Source organism: Chionomys nivalis, chromosome X (genome assembly GCF_950005125.1).
Source record: "Chionomys nivalis chromosome X, mChiNiv1.1, whole genome shotgun sequence".
NCBI classification, from domain to species: domain Eukaryota; kingdom Metazoa; phylum Chordata; class Mammalia; order Rodentia; family Cricetidae; genus Chionomys; species Chionomys nivalis.
In genome coordinates, this window is record NC_080112.1 from 63926107 (window position 1) to 63951365 (window position 25259).

Below are 25259 nucleotides of genomic sequence, written 5' to 3' on the forward strand. Positions count from 1 at the left end.
GTAACCATCTTCTCAGTATGATACGGCTATGCAGCAGTTTTGGTAACCTGAGTAAGCCCTACACAAGATCGAGACATACATTATTAATTAGGATTTCTATATTGCTATGATAAAGCACCATGTTCAAAAGCAACTTGGGGAGGAAAGAATTTAATCAATCTTACACTTCAGGTAACAGTATATCACTGAGGGAAGTCAGGGCACAGATGTATGTAGGGCAGTAACCTGTAGAAAGGAACTGAAACAGAAGAGATGTAGGAGTGCTGTTTACTGACTTGCTCCCCTTGGCTTGAAAGAGAGAATTAGCCTCCCCTAGGGATGAGCCCCCTAGGTTGTCCAAAAATCAAAGCGGTCAGTCCTAAAATCACACTCGCAAGCTATGTTAAACAGACTCAGCAGGTTGCATTTATATAGTTATGTATTTCTTTATATGTGTAATAATAATAATAAAAGAGGCCATTAGTTGGAAGGGACCTGGGAAGTGTTGAGGAGACAGGACATGGGAGGAGCTGGAGAGAAGAGGTCTTCAGAAGATCCTGGCAGTCCTAGTAGTCTACACTCAGGAGACAGCTGACAGTTCACATAGCAGCAGCCTGACTCCAACCTTTATCAGTGAAATCTCCGGGGATTTTAGTTTATTATTTTTTTGCCTTCACATTCTCTAGCTATACGATACACTCTATCTCCTCTTGTTCTCCTAGAACTAAGTCATCTCCTAGAGATAAGCAGTTCCTGCTCCAGTTGTCCTAATCCAAGGACCTATTCCTGTAGCTTTAATATTCTCCAGGTCCTTGATTTACAAGATGTCTCCCTCCAGGTGTCTATACTGTCTGAATTGCTTTTCTTGGAGCCATTCCAGCACAGCAACCCAGCTTTCACATTTTATAAGTTCCCTAAGCTACCACTTTTATTTCCTAGAATTATTTTAGCTACCTCTTTCTCGAATGCTCTCTCTTAGTGACTCAGAGTAACTACCAAGCATAAGTCTATGATAACTCAACATGCCCCCTGCTCCAGCCTTACTGCCATGTGTAGCCAAGCTCTCATAACAAACGTACCCCCATTGACCCAACTTATTGTCACTCATCCAAGTTCTCATGATTTTAAAAAACCCACAGTTTTCTCTGCCACAATGCACATGTCTAAGAATGGCTTTTCAATTTTTAGCACTAGTGTTGTCTTCCACCACTGATATCTAGCCAATAGACACAGCTGTAGAGATTAGGACCCCAAGAGCTCTGAAAGCCACTGCACACCTTCTACAGCTCTTGCTGTTGTCAATACAGTATCCTGGACTACCAATATAGTATCTTCATTCAGACATAGAACTACTGAATGATCCCAGAAATCATCCATTGTGGCACTGCATCTAGTGCCAATATGTACCCTGCCTTCCACTATCCCAAACAGACTTTATATAAGCCAGTCTACAAATTCTGGATAGGGAAAAATGTTTCTTAAAAGGCATATTTTTAAAGATTATAAAGATCTCAAACAAAATCTTTGTAAAACACAGTATCAAAGGAATGCAATAAACTATAAATACGCTCAAATGGAAATCTATAAATTGTTTGACAGAGAATCCAAAATAATTCTTTGGAAGAAGTCAAGTGAATGAAGAGAACAAGTATAAACAGTCAACAAAATCAGAAGACAGTACAAAATCAAAAGAAAAAGTCGAAGACATTAATAAATACCAAAAAAAAAAAAGAGAACCAAATAAAGTATTTGGAGCCAAAGACTATGTTTACTGAACTAAAATAAATTTTAGAAGGAAAACAACATCAAGCAGAAAAGGAATAAATTAATTCAAAAGATCACCTGAAACTACCCAGAGGAGAAAATGGAAAAGGGAGAAAATAAATAAATGCTTACAGGATCCATAGGATACAATGAAGAAATCTAATATTTGTTTTTTATTAATTAATTAATTTATTAAAGATTTCTGCCTCCTCCCCACCACCACCTCCCATTTCCCTCCCCCTCCCCCAATCAAGTCCCCCTCCCTCGTCAGCCCAAAGAGCAATCAGGGTTCCCTGCCCTGTGGGAAGTCCAAGGACCCCCTACCTCCATCCAGGTCTAGTAAGGTGAGCATCCAAACTGCCTAGGCTCCCACAAAGCCAGTACATGCAGTAGGATCAAAAACCCATTGCCATTATTGTTCTTGAGTTCTCAGTAGTCCTCATTGTCCGCTATGTTCAGCGAGTCCGGTTTTATCCCATGCTTTTTCAGACCCAGGCCAGCTGGCCTTGGTGAGTTCCCAATAGACTATCCCCATTGTCTCAGTGTGTGGGTGCACCCCTCGTGGTCCAATGAAATCTAATATTTGTAAAACTCAAGTTCCAGAAGAAAAACAGAGAGAGGGAGGATGGAGGGAGGGCCGGAAGGAGAGAAAGAGAGGGTGGGGAGAAGGAGAGCACATTTAAAGAAATGGTGGTTGGAAACTCCCCATATCTGGGGATAAAATACAAATGTTTAGGTTCAAGAGGCTTAGTGATCTCTAGTATAATAATAATAAAAAAGTAGAGTTCACCAAAAGATTGCACAAAACTCAAAGAATTCTAAAAGCAGAAAAACAAAAGAACATTACACGGAAGGAAACTTTGATAAAGATCAAAAGATTTCTCAGATTCCATGTCTTAAGCGTGGATCAGGCATGGGAAACAGCACCTAGCATGACACAGATGAGCAGAGAACTGAGGCAAAAACATCTCTGAGGATTAGATGGAAACATCAAATGGATTTTTCTGTACATATCATGGCACATAACACTGGACCGATCGCATACCGACATTCAGATACCTGAGGAGCTGAAATTGGCCCTGCTGTATTTAACATGGAGAGCAAAAAGTCAACGTGCACCAATATTGTTGTTTGTTCCCTTTGCCATGGCTGGAGGTCATGGTTTTTTGAGACTAGATGTTGTTGTTCAGAAGTCAACAAATATGTTCATAACCTGCTACACCCTTGGTGTTTCGGCAGGGGGTGGGGGGCAATGTGGGTCTTTGAAACAATTCAACTGGAAAATATAGGAAAGTAATATTCAGGTCTTAATATGTAACCTAGGTTGGTCTTGAATCATTATCCTCCTGTGTCTCCTAAGCAAGGTAGAAATATGATCAGAACCAGAGACTGCAGGAGAATATAGGCACATTATCCAAACCGTGAGCCAGGCATCAGGAAGGACATGTCAGAGGAGGTCCACTACTGTAAAATGGAATACTGAAAGACCACCCCCAAAAGGTGATTAGTATTGTGACCCAATCCATGAAGGAATGTCCACGAACAAGACCAACATCCATGATCTGAGCTCACAATGGACTGTAAAAGGGCACTACTGGCATCTGGTAGCCTAGAATGGAGCATTGTTTGGGGAGACTGGAGGAGTGGAACAGGGAAGACAATCTAGACTCTGCATTTCCATCTAGTCTTGTCTTTTTCACATTTATTCCTCCTTTAATAAATACCCAACATCAATTTAGCATGCCAGCTTGGTTCTCCCTTCTCCCTCTCCTTTTTCCCATTCTCCCTCTTCTTATATCTCTCTCCTTCTCTTTCCCCATTTCCCCTCTTCCTACCTCCATTCCCTCCATCCCACCCTCACATTTTGTTCCCTTTTCTGGTTCCCTCTCTTTCTCTTCTTAATCCCCTCCATTTTTCTATTTAATAGTCCTTTACAAAATACAGAGTGTCTATGAGTCTGTGAGATTTCTGGCTTAGATTCCTTAGATTCAAACTGGGAAAGTTTGAAGACTGCATTCCTTTACTCTAATCTTGTCATTCTACCTTTCCCCCAAACTGCCTCATCCCCTTTGTCCCTACTGATGCCCTTTCTTTTGATGTTCCCCTTCTTCACATTTGACCTATCAATCCAATAATAGTCACTAGTCTCACTTTCATTTTTCCTATCCACTCATGACCACAGTAATTGATATCTTGAGTTCCCTTCCTAGAATGGTTATTATTTAAAGGGTACTTTAAATATATTAAACATATTTTAAATAATAGCTATCTATTATTGTATGTTCAGAGTGGTACAAGAAGAGGATATTTCTAAATATATGTACATTGTCTTAGTTATGGTTTCAATTGGTGTGATAAACAGCATGACCAAAAGCAACTTGGAGAGAAAAGGGTTTACTTCCTCTTACAACATTCGTCCAATACTGAGAGTCACGGAAGGAACTCAGTGTAGGAACCTGGAGGCAAGAGCTGAAGCAGAAACCACAGAGCAAAGCTGATAACAAAGGTGGCTGGATCAGTTTTCAATCCCACCCACAATGATGGAGGGTTCTCTTTTCCCCACATCTCCTCCAGCATTTAGTGTCAGGTGTTTTGCTGATCTTTGTCATTCTGACTGGGGTAAGATAAAAATCTCAGAGTTGTTTTGACTTGCATTTCCCTAATTGCTAGGGGGAAAAGAACACTTTTGAGATATCTATTAGACATTTTATTTCTTCTTTTGAGAATTCTCTGTTCAGGTCCCAGGCTCATTTACAGAATGAGTCATATTTTGTTTGTTTTGATTTTTTTTAATTTTGAGTTCTTTATATATTGTGAACATTAATCCTTTGCTGTGTAACTGACAACCTATTAATACACACACATGTGTACATAAATATACATAAGTAGTTTAAAGGAAATCTTTAAGGAAACTTCTCTTTGCAACAGATGGAGACCATGACAGAAAATGCAGGGTTGTGGAGTTCATTCTCAAGACATATATCTATAACACAACTCCTGTGCTTGAAGCTCAGGGATCATTGCAGAACCAGGGGCAAAAAGACTGTAAAAGCCAGAGGATCAGGGAGTGTGCTGTAAGATTTTGTCTCCTAGGAATGTCAGAAGCCACACCCATAACGTCTCAGCAACATGACAGCATAAATAAGAGCGGAATATGGACAACAATAACAAAGCTAATGTCGAAAGCTCATGAAGTCTCAATCTTACACAAAGAATCACGGGAAGCTAAGGAATTCTAAGAGCTAGAGAAATAATCTTTCCCAGGTAAAACCACACCAATTGGTTATTTAGTATCAAATGGCTAGTCCTGAAAACATACATATAAGAAACATTATAGACTAACAGATTATATTTATGTACTTAGGCATATACATACATATATATATATATGTATATATATATATATCACAATTACTGAAAAAGAGGTCATAGATTTGAAAGAGAGTAAAAAGAGTTATATGGGAGGGGTTGGAAGGAGGAAAAAAGGAGCAAAGTAATTATAATATAAATAAATCAGGTAATTTTATATTATAAACTCAAAAATTAAAAATAAATGCTACCAGCTATTTTAACAACCTGAGTCAAATAATGCAACAGCTATTATTTCTGATGTGTGCATGCAGGTAAAACCAGTCACAGGAGAAGCCAGAACCTATACTAATGTGTTCTTCTATTTGGAGGATTATTTCTCTAACCACCTGGGGTCCCAATAGGCACTGATCAACTATTCAGGGTATGTTAGAGCCTTGAGATTCTGACAGGAAGAATTGGGAATTAATTAGAATCCACCTCCTCTGTGCTTGTACCCACAATAATAACAGCATGGATATGTCCCAATTGTGTCAGCACCTCCTAGAAGAACACAATGCTTTTGATCAGACTGGTTTCCCTTTTGTTACTGCAAAAACAATCTTTGACACAATTTGAGACTTCAATCTTTTTAACCTGTGAAAATGTTCCTTTTCTTTCTACTGAGAAAAAAAACTGTTATGTTCTTTCTTTTTCTATCATCCTTAACGTCTGGTGTCAAGAATGGCAGCATGCTGCCTCTGGACTAAGCATGTAGATCAATTCTGAAAATATAAGAAAGGGGTGATGCAGGGTGCCAGGGAATTTCTGGTGAAGGTATGTATTGTTTGACAGATGCATGACCATGTCAAGGACCCCAAGGCCTCATACCCATGGGAGTGACAAAGCCTTCCCCAGGTGATGACAAGGCCTTCCTCTGGTCCAAATGTGAATGTTAACGGGGTGTATAGAAAATGTCCCCTGTAGTTTTCTTTTCCTGGATATTTACAGCCTGAAGATAGCTCTCCTATAGAGACTGCTCCTACTGAGATTAGCTAAACCTGTCTCTTTTTCAGCTGTATACCTAAGCTCTGCCTCCTTCTCCAGCTTTATGTAATAACCTCACCTCCCTGTTTAACCATATAAAACAAACTGAGCTTCAGGACACTGTGGTTTCTCCATAAGAGAGCCCAGACAACCTTATCCCAGCTTTTCTGTGTCTCTGTATCTGTGTCTGTCTTTTTCTTCATTCCCTTGCCACTCTAGTTAGCTCATTATCTGGATTTGTGCAGATTGCCACAATCTATAGCAAGCACTCACCCTAGGTGTCTGTCAGAACAATGAATAAAAATATAGATGTGAGTATATAACTTGGAGTAACTTCAGACATTAGGAAAGTAAAAACGGGCCATGGGAGGTGGGTCAGGGAACACTAATCAGGAGAACAATAGAACACAGTTGCTATAAAGGGGGAAAGGGGCAAAGTGGCTAGGGAAAAAGTACCCAGGGTAAGAGGAAACCCTCACAGAGGGAGAGAGAGAGAAGCAGCATAAATAACACTAAGTATATGTGAAAAAGCCAAGGGGCATTATATTATTTTATAGCTACACAAAATTTCATGTGATATATACATAAGTTTATGTGTGTATACATATGCTATATATAACGCATCTACAAATATTTTAATTAAAGATGCCAGTTGAAGTGACAATTCTTTCTCCCCAAATACATACACTATTTAACATCCCCCCCCTCCCCCCGTGCTAGGCATGGGAAATGTCCTATTGAGATGCAGATTAGGGAGTCAGAGACTCCTAAAACAATATAGGCTACTGTCATTGTCCTTGGTGTCTTTCACAAAATAAGTAAGACCCTACTGCAGAAAATACCACAAACTCTGGACACAGGATTTAGAGGAAGGGATCTGGATCTGACATAGAATCATCATCACTGAGGACTAGCACTCATAGTTTTGGAAGGATCCATGCAAGCCACCAGTAGAGACTGGCAACCAATTATCCTATCAGCTGTAATCTCAACAAACCACAACAATAAATAGCACAGCAATATATCCCCAAAGGTGCGATAGTAGCACTTATATCCGGAGACAACTAATAGTCACCTAATTGAACATAATGTCTACTCAGTAGAAAGGAATTAATTCCTGGCACTATAAATGTACCCAAGTATCTTTGCTGGTGAGGCCAAGAAACCTAGAGGACAACATACTATTGCCATATTTTTAAAATTAGTATACTCTCTAACAGCACTCTAAATCCTTACACTTATATACACATATAATATAGCTCTTACACTTTATTAGAACTTACATTCTGTAGTAAATAGAGATAACTGCAGAAAGCTATAACTGGAAAAGATTCAGAGATAGATGACCATGGGGAGCTATGGTGTTTGTACACTTGGTACCCAGCTGGTGGAACTGTTTGGGACAGATTGGGAGGTGTAACCTTGTTGGAGGAGTTGTGTCACTGGGGAAAGGCTTTGAGGTTTCAAAAGACTCACAACATCCCTACTGTGTGTGTGTGTGTGTGTGTGTGTTGTCCTACTTGCAGCTCAAGAAGTAAGCTCTTATCTGTTCTTCTACTCTGTCATTATGCACTCTAACCTTATAAAACCATAAGCCCAAATGAAACACTTTCCTTCATAAGCTGTCTTGGTCATGGTGTTTTATCTCAGCCTAGAAAATTAAGTAGGACAGGTGTCCACTCCCAGTTAATGTATTCACAACGCAGCTCCTCCGTTTAAAGTTCAAGGAACACCATGGGGCGGGGCAAAAGATTGTAAGATCGAGGGAACTAGAGTATCTGCTGCCATAAAGTCTCTTCCAAAAAAAGAAAAAGAAGTAAAAAGAAGGAAGGAAGGAAGGAAGGGAGGAAGAAAGGAAGAGAGAGAGAGAGGGAGGGAGGGAGGGAGGAAGGGAGGGAGGAAAAGAGGGAGAAATATGAAGTGGAGTGTGGGGAGAAGGAGGGATGGATCTGTGAGGAGCTAGGGAGAAGAGTTGTAGATGAATATGATCAAGATACAGTGTATGAAATTCTCTAAGAATTAATAAAAGCATTGTATTGCTAAAATATAAACAAAAAGAATATATCACAATATATATAATAAAAATGTCTTCAGTCATAAAGAATAAAATTATGTCATTTTCAGAAAATTGATGCAAATGGTTCTAGAAAGTAAGTATTGCATGTTTTTCGTTATTTTTGTTCCTAGATTTTATAGAGATTACTAAAGTCAGGTGTGTGTGTGTGTGTGTGTGATATAAAAGCAAAAGGGAAGCTGTCTAGGAAAACAAGAAGACTGATGGGAGGAAGATGGTTGAGAAAGAAGAAGATGGAGAATATGGGGGATATGGTCAACCTATATCACGTACTTTTATAAAAATATTCTTCAGTAATATAGCACCATGTAAATGATTATACAAAATGAAAATACTTCAAGTTTTATAACAGAAAATAAAAAAACAGACTTCTCAGCAGGTACATAGTAGACAGGAGATGATGAGATGATAAATTTTGGAAGTAGATAACTTACTTTCATCTCATTGTCACAGCTGGAATTCATTTGCCTCAAGATAAAGGGTCCTTTGAGTCTTACACTCATAACTTATTTAAATGAGACTTACTGTTGAGTTTTGGAGTTGGTGCTGTAATTAGCTAAAACCTAGAAATTACTGGTAAAATAAATGGATTTTGCATATAAATAATGGTTTTAGGAGGCCAAGGGAAGGATACTTTGATTTGAATGCACACTCTTAAATTTTATGTTGAAATTTAAGTGACATTGCAATAGTATTAAGAAAGTCATTGAATTGTATATTCTTTGGGTCTGGTTAATTATAGTGTGTGATTTTTTAATTGCTACATTTTAAATAATAAATTTTAAAATAAAAATAAATCTTCAAAGTAAAGAAGAGGGATATTTAAGATCTGCCATCTCCCCTCATTACCCACCCCCAATGTTAGTAGAGCAAAAGTGGGTTGGTTATGTAGCTATAAGCTCAACATCCAATGGTTAGTTTAACTCATTCTTTTCTGTCTTGTATGTGCTCCTATGTCCTTGCCATACTATGATATAACAAGAAGATCCCTGCCATACTTTGTGGTAGGACTATGCTTTGGGACTTCCTAGCTTCCATACCTCTAAGAAACAGATTTCTTTGCTTTAGAAGTTATCATGCTATAGCAATATAAAATGGACTAAGATACTAAATAGTATGCTGTTGAATAACCAGTTGGTAAAAAAAGAAATGAAAAAGTAACTTAGAAAAAAATGCCTCAGGAAAAATAAAAATAAAAACACAACATCAAAGAAAAACATTTTGTTCATACAAAATGTAGAATATCATTCTCATAAAAAGTAACACTATTATAAAATCCCTATTGAAACATGATGGATTGTGAATAGGCAACCAAAACAATACTGAGAAGGAAAAACCAGACAGAAGCATATAGGAGCCATAGGGGTGACAATGAGAGAGAGTAGCAAATTAGAACAAAGTATAATAACACATAGATAGGTATGAAAATACCATAATGAAATTCATTGCTTTGTATGTTAACCCAAAATATTAATTTAAAAATTCTTCAAAACCATAATGAGATATCACTTTCTACTTAATGAAATTGATGATCATTTTAAATTAATAACATCAAATGTTAATCATTATATAGGACACCTGAAACAAAATATCAGCAGTGAAAATGTAAAATAGCATAACATTGGAAATGTTTTAGACTTATAAAATTATGGAAATTACAAGCAACCTAGCTATTCTAATTCTAGTTATTTTTCAAAGAGAAAATAAAAATTTATGTTTTCATCAAACCTTATGCTAGAATATTCACAGGAACTTTATTTGTAAGTATTTATAACTGGGAGCAACCAAGATATTCACTAACTGGTGAAGAGGTAAAAAAGATCAACTACTGGTAGAATTATCACATCATGAATGGCATTGTGTTAAGTGAAAAAGGGCATGTACAAAAGATCCTATCACTTTATTTCATTTATATGACATTCTAGAAGAAGCAGTAATGTGATAATGAAAAGCATATCAATGTTTGAAGGAACCTGGGGTTAAAACATAAAAGAAAGATAAGAACTTTTATGTAGAAATGAAAATATTCTAATTTATTTTTCAAGACAGGGTTTCTCTATGTAACAGCCCTGGCTGTCCTGGAACTTACTTGGCCTTGAACTCACAGAGATCTGCCTGCCTCTGCCTCCCAAGTCCTGGGATTAAAGGCATGCACCACCACTTCTTGATTAGAATTGTAGTTACATAACTACTTGCAATTTCTAAAAAATTAACTGCCATATATAATTCATATTGGGGAACCTTATATGTAAGTTATACCCAATACATTCTCAACAATAAAATAAAGATAAATACATTCTAGAACAATGTGACTTTTGAAGGCAAAACAATATTTCAAATGAATAGTATATCATTATCAAATATTTATCCCAGTTTTATAACATTCATTTATCATATGAAAACTATTCAATTCAAATTAATAAAATATTAACATTAACATATTAAAGCATAAAAGAGTCTTCTTATCCCCTAGGGGACATAGGACAATGCAGGAAGACATGTACAGGTTGTTATAACTATTGGACAGGAAAACGATATTTGGCATCTAGCAGATGGAGCCAAAGAATGCTGATAACACACATGACAATGCAAAAGGAAACCTCTGGTTGAAGACATTGATCTGTGTTCTGCTTTCCTAACATGCAACTGATATCTATGTGTTGCTATAAAGGACATATATCTAGTCTGCTCTTATGTAATACCTAAGAACAAAATGTCCCATCTGATGTTTTTGTTGTTCTGACTTCACTCTAGCTCACACAGCACTGAATGCACTCAGCAATTTTGTGCCTGAGCATTCTGGATCTCTTATAGTGTCTCTCAGCTATAATTTTTGGGATGGAACTACTAGGTCATACTCATGTGTAATATTTATAAAACTACTCTGGTATTATCTGAAATGGCTGAACTAGTCAATATACTGTGCAGAAAGAGTTACCGTATCAGGTCTCGGAGTCCTGTATGTAGAAAGATCTTGAAAACTTCGCCCTTCGCAAGCATCATAGAACTTGACTACCAACAGGGATCCTTACCATGCCCTGGCCACAACGGCTCATTGTGCCAGACAGAAGAAGCAATGTGGTTTATATAAAATATATGCTTTTCTTCCAAAAATCCGAAATTTTGGCAATGCTATATAAAGGGTACTTGTATAATCAATCCCCCATGAAATCTTGGACACAGAATCTTTAGTTTCTTAGAGACATTTCATACAACTCTTAGAACCTTCGGCCAGGTGTTCTCTTTTTTTCTTTTCTTGGTTGTTTTAGCTGTTTCATTATAACAAAGCATAGTCATGGATAAGCTATGTACTATGTTATTTCAGATTTCTTAGCAAATCACTGAATACAAGAGTTGTCTAGAAGACCCCTTTAGCACACATTCCCATAAACAAAGCATACACCCCCCGCCCCCAGGAACTTATTCTGTATAGCCTGAATTTTGATACACATGTATATATAATCTCTTGAAAAAAATACTTTATAGGGCTGAAAAGATGGCTCAGCAATACAGAGCACTAGCTGGTCTTCCAGAGGATGAGGGTTCAATTCCTAGCACCCACAGGTTGGCTCACAACCATTAGTAGTAAAAGTCCTCTTTTGGCCAGCTTGGGTACTACATACACATACACATGGTGCAGAGATACACATGCAGGTAAAATATCTATGTAAATAAAATAATAAAATAAATTTAAAATATATTATCAAAAATTAATTTGTTTATGAGAAATACACAGAAGAGAGAAACACAAAGGTATCACTGTAAATTTTTTTCACCTTCTATATGAAGATACAGAGCTAAAGTTACCCAGTAAGCTCAGGCACAGGTACCAAATTGTCACTAGTTTGCTTACTTTAAACCCATGGCTCCTTTTGTTACACTTGCCACTTCTCATACTCTAGTTGTGACTTTTCGTTACTTTTCAGGAACTACTTTCTAGAGAACTAGGCCTTGTCTTATTTTTCAAATTATGCAGTGAATATATTGAATTCTGCCCCAAATATTGGCTCTCAAAGAAGCTGAACCCAACAGGAAAAGAAAAGAGAAGTTAGAAAAAAAAAAAATCCTCTTGATAACTTCCTAAAAGGTTGGGAGAGAAGAGAGTATAATAGCAAAGAAAAATTATCCTAAACAAGTTATAAACCTTCTAACCTTGTTAAAGATGAAGGGTCAAAATCAGTCATGTAACAACTCATCCCCCACTCCAGAGCACCACAACTGACTAGAACCAGAAATCTCAATACCCTTCTATTGTTCTCTAACATTGCTTTTAAAATCAACAAAATAAGATGCTTACGTGCTCAAGGAAGCAAGGTCCTATCTCGCTGAGGTGGGGGTCATCATTGTTGTACTGCTTCTCCAGGTCTCTTACAAAGCCCATCTGAAATCTGTAGATGTCTTCAATGTTCCCAAAGATGACTTTTAGCTGCTCATCACTGAACATGTCCCTTCTCTTTCGGCACTGCTTCAGGTAGCCCTGCAGACAAAGGAAAAGCTCAGGATGTGGATGTCCCCCCTACTGGTTTCTAAGCACATGGAGAATCATTTTCATTCCAGGAAGTAGGTAGGTAATACTTATTTCCAATTTTCATATGGGGGAATGGAGCTCTAGTGAAGGGAGTTATTAAATTAGTAACTCTTCAGACTATGATTACACTGGAATGCTTGTTTTCCCTCTTTTTGGATGAGGAAAAGAAACAAAAGACCAAGGGCCATTTTCCAGGACCTAGATCGTACTTAGTATTAATTGTATTAAGAATATTAGGGGAAGATGGAGATAAATTTCAGTGGCAGAACATTTGCCGAGAATACCCAAGACCTGAGTTCAATAAGTTTCTAATACCAAAAGGTATCTTAGTTTTTGTTGATAGGGAATAAAATACCAAAGGTGTGAATGGGTTCAGCTAAAGCAAAAGTTACTAAAATAGCATGTATGGACAACAATCTAGTAACCAAGGTAGAAGCACAAAAATCTCCAATAAAGAAACAAGAATTGAAAAAAAATGAAACCATTATTTCCTTACTTTGAGAAAAAGTCTATGTAGCCTGAACTCGCCTTGAACTCATTCCCCTTCTGCTTCAGATTCACAAGGACTTACAGAATGTCGGTGATGAAAGGAGAATGGAAAAGAATTCATTGCCTGATAAGAAAGTCCTAACATAATGGTGACAAAAGCATTCGGCCTTGATAGCATACTCCCTGAGATATCAATTCAGAAAATAGATAATAGCTATGTCCATTCTTCCCATTTGAAAAGTTTAAGGAAAGCTCCAAATATCTTATTATATCCAGAATGCAGCAAGAGTGATGGAGTTCAACACCAGTATGGAAAGTAATGTCTATAAAAGAGGAAGCTAGGACTGGAGAGAAGTATCTGGTTCCCCAGCTAGAGCCTACTCCAGAAGTGCCCCACCCCACCCACCAGAGTCCCAGAAACCTGAGGGTAGCCTCTCCATATCCCCAAACACCCCCACACAGCATCTGAGACCACCAGAGTCTTGGCCCTACCCCAACGTGGAGAGGTGATTGTCTGGCTCCCTGGCAGGAGGGCCCTAATCTCTAAGCCCTAGCCCCTTGAAGAACATCCCTGCCCCACCCCCACCCAGGAAAACCACAAAGACCTGTGAGCAACCTTCCCACACCCCCAACCATTTCCTACATCATCTGAGACCACCAGAGTCTTGACCCTGCTCTCACCTGGAGAGGTGTTTGGCTCCCTGATGGGAGGGCCCTCCTCTAGGCCTTAGCCCCTGGAGGAACATCCCTGCCCCACCCCCACGCAGCAAAGCCACAGAGATCTGGGAGCAGTCTCCCCAAACCCCAACCACCCCTCACAACATCTGAGATCACCAGAGCCTTGCCCGCCTACACGTGGAGAGGGAGTGTCTGGGCTCCCAGCTGGAGGGCCCTATCCACTAGGCCCTAGACCCCTGAGGCACACCCCATGCATTACTCCACTCAGCGAAGCCTCAGAGACCTGACAGCAGCCTCCCATACCCCTAACCTCTCCCCAAGGCATCTGCAACCACCTGAGTCTAGGCCCCATCTATGCCTGGAGGAGCTTCCGAGTCATGTCAGCATCCATCAGCAGCACAGACATGCCTGCACCTGGAGGAAGAGCTACTACCTAAGCCACAAGTCCCACCTGCACCAATTGGAGGGAGAGGGATCTCCTGAAGCACAAGCCCCACTGGAGGAAAAGATGGGCAATGGCAGTGTAGGAATACATTCAACAGCCAGGAGGTGGTGGCGCACGCCTTTAATCCCAGCACTCAGGAGGCAGAGACAGGCAGATCTCTGTGAGTTTGAGGCAAGTCTGGTCTACAATAGCTAGGACAGCCGGGGCAGTTACACAGAGAAACTCTGACTTGAAAAATAAAATAACCACAACAACATAAAGAACAACATAAAGAACCAGAAACTAGTGATTCTACATCAGCAAGACATGAACACCCCATTGGCGATAAAGCAGACATAATGGACAATGAGGACTACTGAGAACTGAAGAACAATGGCAATGGGTTCTTGATCCTATTGCATGTAATGGCTTTGTGGGAGCCCAGGTAGTTTGGATGCTCACCTTAATAGACCTGGATGGAGGTGGGTGGTCCTTGGACCTCCCACAGGGCAGAGAAACCTGCTTGCTCTTTGGGCTGAGGAGGAAGGAAGACTTGATTGGGGGAGGGGGAGGGAATGGGAGGTGGTGGCGGGGAAGAGGCAGAAATCTTTAATAATTAAATTAATTAATTAATAAAAAAATCAGCAAGGAAAAAAAAAAAAAAAAAAAATAACTTCATGAAGATGATAGAGGCCCTTAAAGAAGAAATGAAAAATTCCCTTAAAAAAGTAGAGGAAAACTGATGAATATCTTGAATATCACCATAGAACCTTCATCCGGCAATGGATGGAGACAGAGACCCACATTGGAGCACTGAACTGAGCTCCCAAGGTCCAGTTGAAGAGCAGAAGAAGGGAAGAAAATGAGCAAGGAAGTCAGGACCACGAGGGGTTCTTCCACCCACTGAGACGGTGTAACTGATCTAAGGGAAGCTCACCAAGGCCAGCTGGACTGGGAATGAACGGAGCATGTGATCAAACCAGACTCTCTGAATGTGGCTGACAATGGGGGCTGACTGAGAAGCCATTGATAATGGCACTGGGATTTAATTCTACTGTATGTACTGGCTTTCTGGGATCCTAGTCTGTTTGGATGCACACCTTCCTAGGCCTGGATGGAGTGGGGAGGGCCTTTGACTTCCCACACAGCAGGGTACCCTGCCCTCTCTTAGGACTGAAGGGGGAGGGGGAGGAAGAAGGAAATGGGAGGAGGGGAGGAGGTGGAAAATTTGAAGGGTATAAAGCAAAAAAATAAACAAAATGTTTGAATTTTGAAAAAGAAAAATTGTAAGAAATCAACAAACTGCTTGAAGCAAGCAAAGAAAGTCACACACACACACACACACACACACACAAAAAAAAACAAACAGGTAAAGGAAATGGCTCAGTTGAAATCTGAAATAGAGGCAATAAAGAAAACAAAAACTGAGGGAATTCTGGAAATGGAAAATCTGGATAGATGTGAGGCAAGCATAGCCAATAGAATACAAGAGATGGAAGAGAGAGTCTCTGGTGCTGAAGATACGATAGAGGAAATAGATTTGTCAGTTAAAGAAAATGTTAAATCCAACAAACTCTTAACACAAAAGATCCAGGAAATCTGGGACACTATGAAAAGACCAAACCTAAAAATAATAGGGATAGAAGAAGGAGAAGATGTCCAGCTCAAAGACACAGAAACTGTTTTCAAACCATAGAAGAAAATTTCCCAACCTAAAGAAGAGCATGCCTATGAAAGTACAAAAAGCTTACAGAACACCAAATAGACTGGACCATAAAAGTTCCCTTGCCACATAATAATCAAAGCAGTAAACATACAGAATAAAGAAAGAACAGTAAGAGATGCAAAGGAAAAAGGCCAAGTAACATATAAAGGTAAATCTATCAGAATTACATTTGGCTTCCCGGTGGAATCTCTGAAAGCCAGGTCATAGATAGACATTCTGCAGACACTAAGGGGCTACAGACATCAGCTAAGACTACTATACCAAACAAAACTTTAAATCACCATAAATGGAAAAAACAAGATATCCCATGACAAACCAGATTTAAACAATACCTATCTACAAATCCAATTCTACAGAAAGTACTAAAAGAAAAAACTCCAAACCAAGGAAGCTAGCTACACCAACAAAAACACAGACAATAGATGATCCAACACCAGCAAAACCCAAAGAAGGAAAAATTTGACCACATACTCAGTAACAAAGCAAACCTCAACAGATACAAAAAAATTTGGAATAACCCCCTGTATCTTACCAGATCACCATGGCTTAAAGTTAGAATTCAACAACAACACTAATTGCAGAAAGCCAACAAACTCATGGAAATTGAACAATCGAATGACCCCTGGTCAAGAAAGAAATAAAGAAATTAAACACTTCCTAGAATTCAATGAAAATGAATATATAACATACCCAAACTTATTGGACACTTTGAAAGCAATGCTAAGAGGAAAGTTCATAGTACTAAGTGACTCCATAAAGAAATCTCACACTAGCAACTTACCAGCACACCTGAAAACTCTATAACAACAACAACAACTAAAAAAGCAAACTCATGCAGGAGATGACAGGAAATAATCAAATTAAGGGCTGAAATCAATAAAATAGAAACAAAGAAAGCAATACAAAGAATCAATGAGACAAAGAGTTGGTTCTTTGTGAAAAATCAACAAGATAGACAAACCTTGACCCAAATTAATCAAAAGTCAGAGAGATAATATGCAAATTATTAAAATCAGAAACAAAGAGGGGGCCATAATAATAGACACTGAGGAAATCCAAAGAATCATTAGGTCATACTTCAAAAACCTGTATTCCACAAAATTGGAAAATTTGAAGGAAATGGACAATTTTCTTGATAGGTAGCACATACCAAAATTAAATCAAGACTAGATAAACAATTTAAATAGACCTATAACTGCTAAGGAAATAGCAGCAATCATTAAAAGTCTCCCAGACAAAAAAAAGAAAAAAAAAGCCCATAGCCAAATGATTTCAGAGAAGAATTCTACCAGAATTTCAAAGGAGAGCTAATACCAAAATTCCTCAAAATTGTTCCACTAAACAGAAACAGAGGGGACACTGCCAAACTCTTTTTACAAGGCGACAGTTACCCTGTACCCAAACCACAAAAAGATGCAACTAAGAAAGAATTACAGACCTATCTCCCTCATGAACTTTGATGCAAAAATGCCCAATAAAATACTGGCAAACTGAATCCAAGGTTACACACCAGAAAAATCATCGACCATGATCAAGTAGGCTTCATTCCAGAGATGCAGGGATGGTTCAATGTATGAAAATCCATCAATGTAATCCACCATATAAAAAAATGAAAGAAAAAAACCATATGATCATCTGATTAGATACTGAAAAAGACTTTGACAAAATACAACACCCCTTTGTGATAAAGGTCTTAGAGAGATCACGGATATAAGGAACATACCTAAGCATCATAAAATCAATATACAGCAAGCCAACAGACAACATCAAACTAGGGAGAAACTCAAAGCAATCTACTAAAATCAGGAACAAGACAAAGCTGTCTAATCTCTCTATATCTATTTAATATAGTACTCAAAGTTCTAGCTAGAGCAGTAAGACAATAAAAGAAAATCAAAGGGATACAAATTGAAAAGGAAGAAGTTAAATTTTCACTATTTGCAGATGTTAGTTTACATAAGTGGCCCCAAAAACTCTACCAGGGAACAAATACAGCTGATAAACACCTTCACTAATGTGGCAGGATACAATATTAACTCAAAAAATCAGATGTTACATAGGCTAAGAAAGAAATCAGAGAAGCATTAGCCTTCACAATAGCCACAAACAACATAAAATTTCTTGGAGTAACTCTAGCCAAACAAAGGAAAGACCTGTAGATAAGAACTTTAAGTCTTTAGAGAAAGAAATTGAAGAAGATATCAGAAAATGGAAAAATCTCCCATGCTCTTGGATAGGTAGGATCAGCATAATAAAAATGGCAATCTCTCCAAAATCTACAGATTCAACAAAATTCCCATCAAATCCCAGCACAATTCTTCACAGACCTTAAAAGAACGGTACTTAACTTCATCTGGAAAAACAAAAGAACCAGGATAACAAAACAATCCTAATCAATAAAGAAACTCCCAGAAGTATCACTATCCCTGACTTCAAACTCTACTATAAAGTTACAGTAATGAAAACAGCTTCGTATTGGCATAAAAACAGACAGGTGAACCACCGCAATCAAATCAAATAGAAAACTCCAATATTAATCCACAGATTTATAAAAAACTGATTTTGAACAAAGAAACTAAAATTATACAATGAAAAAAAAGCATTTTCAACAAATTATGCTGGCATAACTGGATGACGACATGTAGAAGAATGCAAATAGATTCATATCTATCCTCATGTACTAAAATCAAAGACCTCAACATAATTCCAGCTACACTGAACCTGATACAAGAGAAAGTAGGAAGTAGCCTGGAACACACTGGTAAAGGAGACCACTTCCTGAATATAATACCAGTAGCACAGACACTGAGATCGACAATTAATAAATGAGATCTTCTGAAACTGAAAAGCTTCTTTAAGGTAAAGGGCATAGTCAACAAGACAAAACAGCAACCTACAGGATGGGAAAAAAAATCTTCACCAACCCCACATCTGACAGAGAGCTGATCTCCAGAATATACAAAGAACTCAAGAAACTAGATTCAACATATTAAATAATCTAATTAAAAATGGGGTACAGATCTAAACAATGCTCAACAGAGAAAAAAGCACTTAAGGAACTGCTTAACATCCTTAGTCATCAGGGAAATGCAAATCAAAAGAACTCTGAGACACCATCTTAAACCTGTAAGAATGGCTAAGATCAAAAACACTAATGAAATCTCATGCTGGAGAGGATGCTGAGTAAGGGGAACACTCATCCATTGCTGGTGGGTGTGTAAATTTGTACAGCCACTTAGGAAATCAGTATGGCAGTTTCTCAGAAAATTGGTAATCAATCTACCTCAAGACCCAGCAATAACATCCTTGAGCATAAATCCAAGGGATGTATACTCATACAAGGACATTTGCTCAACTATGTTCCCAGCAGCATTATGGATAATAGCCAGAATCTGGCAACAACCTAGATGCCCTTCATCTGAAGAATGGATAAAGAACGTGTGGTACATTTACACAATGGAGTGATAAAAAACAATGACATCTTGAAATTTACAGACAAATGTATGGAACTAGAAAAAGCCTTCCTGAGTGAAGTAACTCAGACACAGAAAGATAAACACAGTATGTACTCACTCATAAGTGGATATTAGTCATTAAACAAAGAATAACCAGCCTACAGTCCACAAACCCAGAGAAGACAGGAAACAATGAGAACTTTAAGAGAGACATACATGGATCCCCGAGAAGGGGAAGTAGACAAGAGCTCTTTAGTAAATTGACAGCACGGGGAGAGGGTGGAGATTGGTAGGGAAGTGGAGAATGAAGAAGAGGAGTGGGGAGAATAATATGAACGATTGGAAAGGTAGAGTTGGGTGAAGGACAGAGAAGAGGAGCAAGGATATGATACCTTGAAAGAGGGAGCCATTATGGGGTTAGGAAGAAACCAGGCACTAGAGAAAAATCTCAGGAATCCACAAGAATGACCCCAGCTAAGAATCTAAACAAGAGTGGAGAGGGTACCTTAACTGCATTTAGATTGATGACTATCTTAATTGTCTTCATAAAACCTTCATCAGTAACTGATGGAAGTAGATGCAGAGATCCACAGCTAAGCATTGGGCTGAACTTCAGGAGTCCATTTGAAGAGAGGGAGGGGCAATAATATGAGCAAAGGGGTCAAGATCATGATGGGAAAACCCACAGAAACAGCTGACCTGAGCTAGTAGGAGCTCACTGACTCTAAACTGACACCTGGGGAACCTGCCTAAGACCAAACAAGGCCCTCTGAATGTGGGTAAGAGTTGTGTGGCTTAGGCAGTTTATAGGGCCACTACTAGTGGAACCAGTATTTATCTCTAGTGCATGAACTGGCTCTTTGGAGTCCATTCCCTAAGGAGGGATGCCTTGTTCAACCTAGATATAGTGGGGAAGGCCTTAGTCCTGCCTCAAGTTATGAGGCCGACTTTGTTGACTCCCCATGGGAAGCCTCACCCTGTCTGAGGTGTGGATGGGGCAGGGTGGGGAGAAGGTGGAGAGAGCAGGAGCACCTGAAGGAGAGAGAACTGGGATTGGTATGCAAAATAAGATTATTTTAAAAGGAAAAAAGGAAAAAGATAGGAAATGCCAGTGAAGCTTCCCAATTCTCCTAATATTTTCATTATCATTGTGAAGTAACTTGTTTTCTTCCGATTATGTACATTGAAATTTACCTCTATATTAAGAAGAATGGAGGGTGGTAGAGTACTTTCTGAAAGTTAATGACAGGGAATTAATGCAAGTACAATTCTGTTATATTTTTACATTTTTGTCAGCTTTTTTTTACTTTCAAACTCTGATTTTTAAAATTGTCTTCATTATTCAAAGTAAGAATAAGTATTTCCAGAAATATACAAAGAACAAAATATATAACTACCAGGAAAGGAAATTTATTATTTTCTAAATGTCTCCTTCATATGTAGTATTTTTCAATATTTAGAAGGCTCTTCAAAAAGAAAATAAAGGATCAGGTATAATAATACAGTAGGGAGAAGAGAGATCAAATGAGATCATTAGCTTCCTTTACATTGACTGTGTACTGACTATGAATTTTACATAGCAGTGGACCGTGGACTTATCAATATATGTGGCTTCTCTTTCACACATTTTTGAAAGTATGTATGTTTTAAGATGAGTTGGTCATGAAATGTGATGGATCAAAATATAAATGCTATCTTACATTAGAAAAAAGGCAAAAAGACTGAGGCAAACAAAAGAGAGGGGTAATTTGAGCAGTAATACAACTGTGGGAGAGCAGTGTTCAGTTCTGAGACACCCTTTCAGAGGACCAGCAGCCTGCAACACATCAGAGATACTTCACAAGTCTGAGGTTTTAGTCGTTGGTGGAGGGCTTGCCTAGCATGAATACAGCCTTGAATTTGATCCTCACCACAAAGTAAACTGGGTATGGTAATGCATTCCACTCCCAGAACTTGGGTTGTAGAGGTGAGAAACCAGAAGTTCAAGCCCAGCCTAGGATATAAAAGACATGGTTTAAAAATAAAAAGGATACCCAGAAAGTATTGTTAAATTGTTTAGAGTGATGGATGTTATAGATTGATGCCTCACATGAGAAGATATCATTCTTAAAAGATACTATGAGTACCATGTCATCTCCAAGTAGTTTTAATTTGCATTTCTCAAATTCAGAAGGATAAGGAATAGCTTTTTAAAAATATATCTCTTAGTTATATTTTTTAATTGATATGTTTTAATTTCTTCTTTTGAGAATCCTTTGCTCAAATCAATAGTTCGGTGTCTAATTGGGTCACTTAATTACGTTTTATTTTTTGAGTTCTTTATATATTCTGGATAATAATCCTCTCCTTTGAGATTTCAATTCACAACATCCAGAATGGCTAAGATCAAGAAAACAACTCATAACAAATGCTTGTGAGGATGAAGGGAAAGCATAACCCACATTCACCATTGCGATCACAGACTGGTATAGCAACTCTGGAAATCAGTGTGAAAGTCACCAAAAAGCCAAAAATAAATCTGCCATATGCTAAGCTATACCATTCCTTGGCATTTATTCAAAAGACTGGCATCCTACCTCCCAGATGCTTGTTCAGCCATGTTCATTGCTACTCTATTCAGAATAGCTAGGAAATAGAAAGAACCTAAATGTCCTTCAACTGATGAATGCATAATGAAAATATGATCCATATGGATGATAGGATTCTATTCAGCTGTGAAGATCAATGAAAATAAAATTATGAAAATTTCAGGTAAAGGAATAAAACTGGAAAATATTTGACCAAGTGAGGTAGCCCAGACCCAGAAAGACAAGTGCCATGAAGTTCTTTGTTATTTCTGGATCCTAGGCCCAAATCTTCAGATGAGCAAAAACTCTTCAGATATAACCAGGAGTAACTACAAAAACAAAGACCATAGAAAGGGAGTGTAAGGAGAGCTGTATAGATTTACAGAGGGGAATATTAAGAGACAGATGATATAAAGGGGAGAATTGGGGGGCTTAGCTGGGGAGGGGGAGAAGAAATACAACATAGGAGAGAGACAGGAGGAATAGATAACACTAAGGATGTTTGAAATGTCCACAAGGAAGTAATCATCTTATCTTACCTAATATTATATAGAATATATATTACACAGTTTAAATCAAGCTATACTACCAGCGATGATAATACTCCCCAAGAGTCATAGTCTATCCAACAAAAATCCCAGTACCAGGCACAAAAAAAAACTCCTTTCTCTTTATATATGAATAGTAAACTACAAGAATGTGTTCTGGGTCAGGAAGGATTAAGTGGGTGGTGGATGGGAAGGCAAGGGAGAACAGGAGTATGGTGATGGATAAATAACAGTAATAACTTTTGAAAAAGCCACATGGAAACCTTATACTGTAGTTGCTTCCTAAAATGCCTATATATACACATCTAAAAGGAGTTTAAATGGAGTTACCTTCTAACAGGGGACAATGCCTCATCAGATATCCTGAGTATCAAATGAAAATCCCAGTGCCAGGAGACAGTTACCTCTATTCCAATGGTTGTTGGTCAATGGGATCCAATAGATGCCCCCAACAACACAGTTTAATGCCACTGCTCTTGATTACCATGCAGAACTCGATAGGAAGACCCTATTGCCAAAGACGTCATATTCCTCAGTCATAGGACATGGAGAAACCAAACTAGAACTTACCTAGATAGACGTTTGGGCATTGCTGGCTAGCTTTCATAACGCTAGGAGTTTCTATGCATGCTACTTGGGGAGAAAAATCATAAGAAAAATCATTAACAATCTTACTCAACTATGAACCCTACAAACTACAATAACCAGCAAGGTAATATATGCCCATAGGTGCAATAGTTGCACAAATGTTCTGAGAGCAAAGAACCACTTTCTGGTTGCATTAAGTTCTACTCCACAAAACAGAACTATTGTCTAATACCCATCCAACAAAGACAAATCCAGAAATTGGCACCTAGACCTATAAGAACTCCAAATCCAGATGCCTAAATATAAGTATAAAAACACAAACAACAACATTCAGAGCAATATGTCACAACCAGAGCCCAACCATCCCTCTATAGTAAGCCCTGAATATTCCAACACAGTCAAAGCAACCTTAAAACCAACTTAATGATGATGATAGAGACCCTTAAAGCAGAGGTGAAAAACTCCCTTAAAGAAATCGAGGAAAAGCCAACCAAAAATTGGAGGAAGTCAATAAATCTCTTAAAGAATAGCAATTAAAAAACAGGAAAAGACAAACAACAGTTGATGGAAACAAATAAAACTGTTTAAGACCTGAAAATGAAAATAGAAGCAATAAAGAAAGCACACTGAGGGGCTTCTGGAAATGGAAAATCTAGGGAAGTGAGCGGAAACTACAGAGGCAATTATCACTGACAGAATATAAGAGATAGAAGAAAGAATCTCAGGCATTGAAGACATGATAGAAGGAATTGATACATCGGTCAAAGAAAATGCTAAATCTAAAAAATTCCTGACACAAAACATCCAGAAAATCTGAGACACTATGAAAGGACCAAACCTAAGAATAATAGGGATAGAAAACCTCTTTTCAAATTGCTAATTTAGAAACGAGTCTTAAGAAACTCCCAAAACAATATAGGCTATTTCTGTTGCCATTGGTTTCCTCTCAGAGACTAAAGATAAGTCCTTATTGCAGAAGACACCACACATTTCAGTCAGGGTACTTGGAAGAATCCAACTGTGACTGAATTGAAAGATTCCTCCACGAGGACTAGCTTCAAAGGGAGAAAAGCTTCAAAGGGAGAAAAGCAATGACAACGTCCTACCTAGCTGCGATGTCTACAAAATACAAAAATGACAATCATAAAGATGTCCCCAAAGGTGCAATAGTGGCACTTAGAAATCAGGAGTAAACAACAGGCACCTACTTGGACTTAAGGCCTGGTCAACAGAAAGGAATTCATGCCTGGTACTGTAAGTCTAGCTGACTACTAGTGACTAGTGAGATCATGGATCTTAGAAAAGAAGCTACCACTGCCACTTTCTCAAACCAGTATGTTTTCTAATTGCATTCTTGATACTTATCCTTCTACCAAAAGAGATACATAGCTCTCATTCCTTAACAAAGAAACATCTTTTTTTTTCAGAAGAAAACTATTGCAGAAAGCCACAATAGGTCAAAATGCAGAGAAAAAATAATAACAGAATTCCCAGGTCCACTTGATATATTTGTAACAAAACACATAAGGCTCAGGGAATAGCACAAAGTGGGGTAGAAAGACTATAAGAGTCAGAGAATCAGCAAGTTGGCTGTGAGATTATGTCTTCTATGTAGGACAGGGAAACTGCACCCAAGAAATCTCAGCAGTATAGTAGCCCAAAAAAAAAGACCTGAACAATGGTGACCAGTTGACATACCAACATGGCTGGGGGAACTCTCATAGGACTCCACCCACAGATAAAGACCAATTACCAAATGCTGAGAGAAAAATCAGTTTTCCCTAGGGATAAGCCCCTAACTGGTTATCAAAAATGTCTGGGTAGGGTAGGGTTTAGGGCTGGCATAAAATCCTGTGGTGATCGTTTTAGGCTAATTAGCTGTCTCATCTGGTTATTCTAATATACTATACAGATATTGCCACACTCTACTACATGTTATCATTATCTAAATATGTCAAGATGTAATGACCTTTGGTGAGTACCTAGGTAAAAAATAATAATGAAAAAGAGAAAAATCTAATACTTTCAAAAGCTCGAAGAGTTTTGTTTCTGCTGCTGCTGTTTGGTTTTGGTTTTAATTTATATCTCACTATATGGCCCAGAC

The 25259-nt window shown here is 38.3% G+C and overlaps 1 protein-coding gene across 12 annotated transcripts in view; it reads right to left on the minus strand.

The window, feature by feature from the left end:
- The window catches only part of Arhgef9 (Cdc42 guanine nucleotide exchange factor 9), a 308119-nt gene that overhangs the window by 44990 nt on the left and 237870 nt on the right, over positions 1–25259 (minus strand). For all 12 annotated transcript variants that reach the window (XM_057759313.1, XM_057759302.1, XM_057759306.1 and 9 more), the window contains one exon: positions 12450–12629. In XM_057759313.1, coding sequence (XP_057615296.1) covers positions 12450–12629 — 180 coding nt within the window. The remainder of the gene's footprint in view (positions 1–12449; positions 12630–25259) is intronic.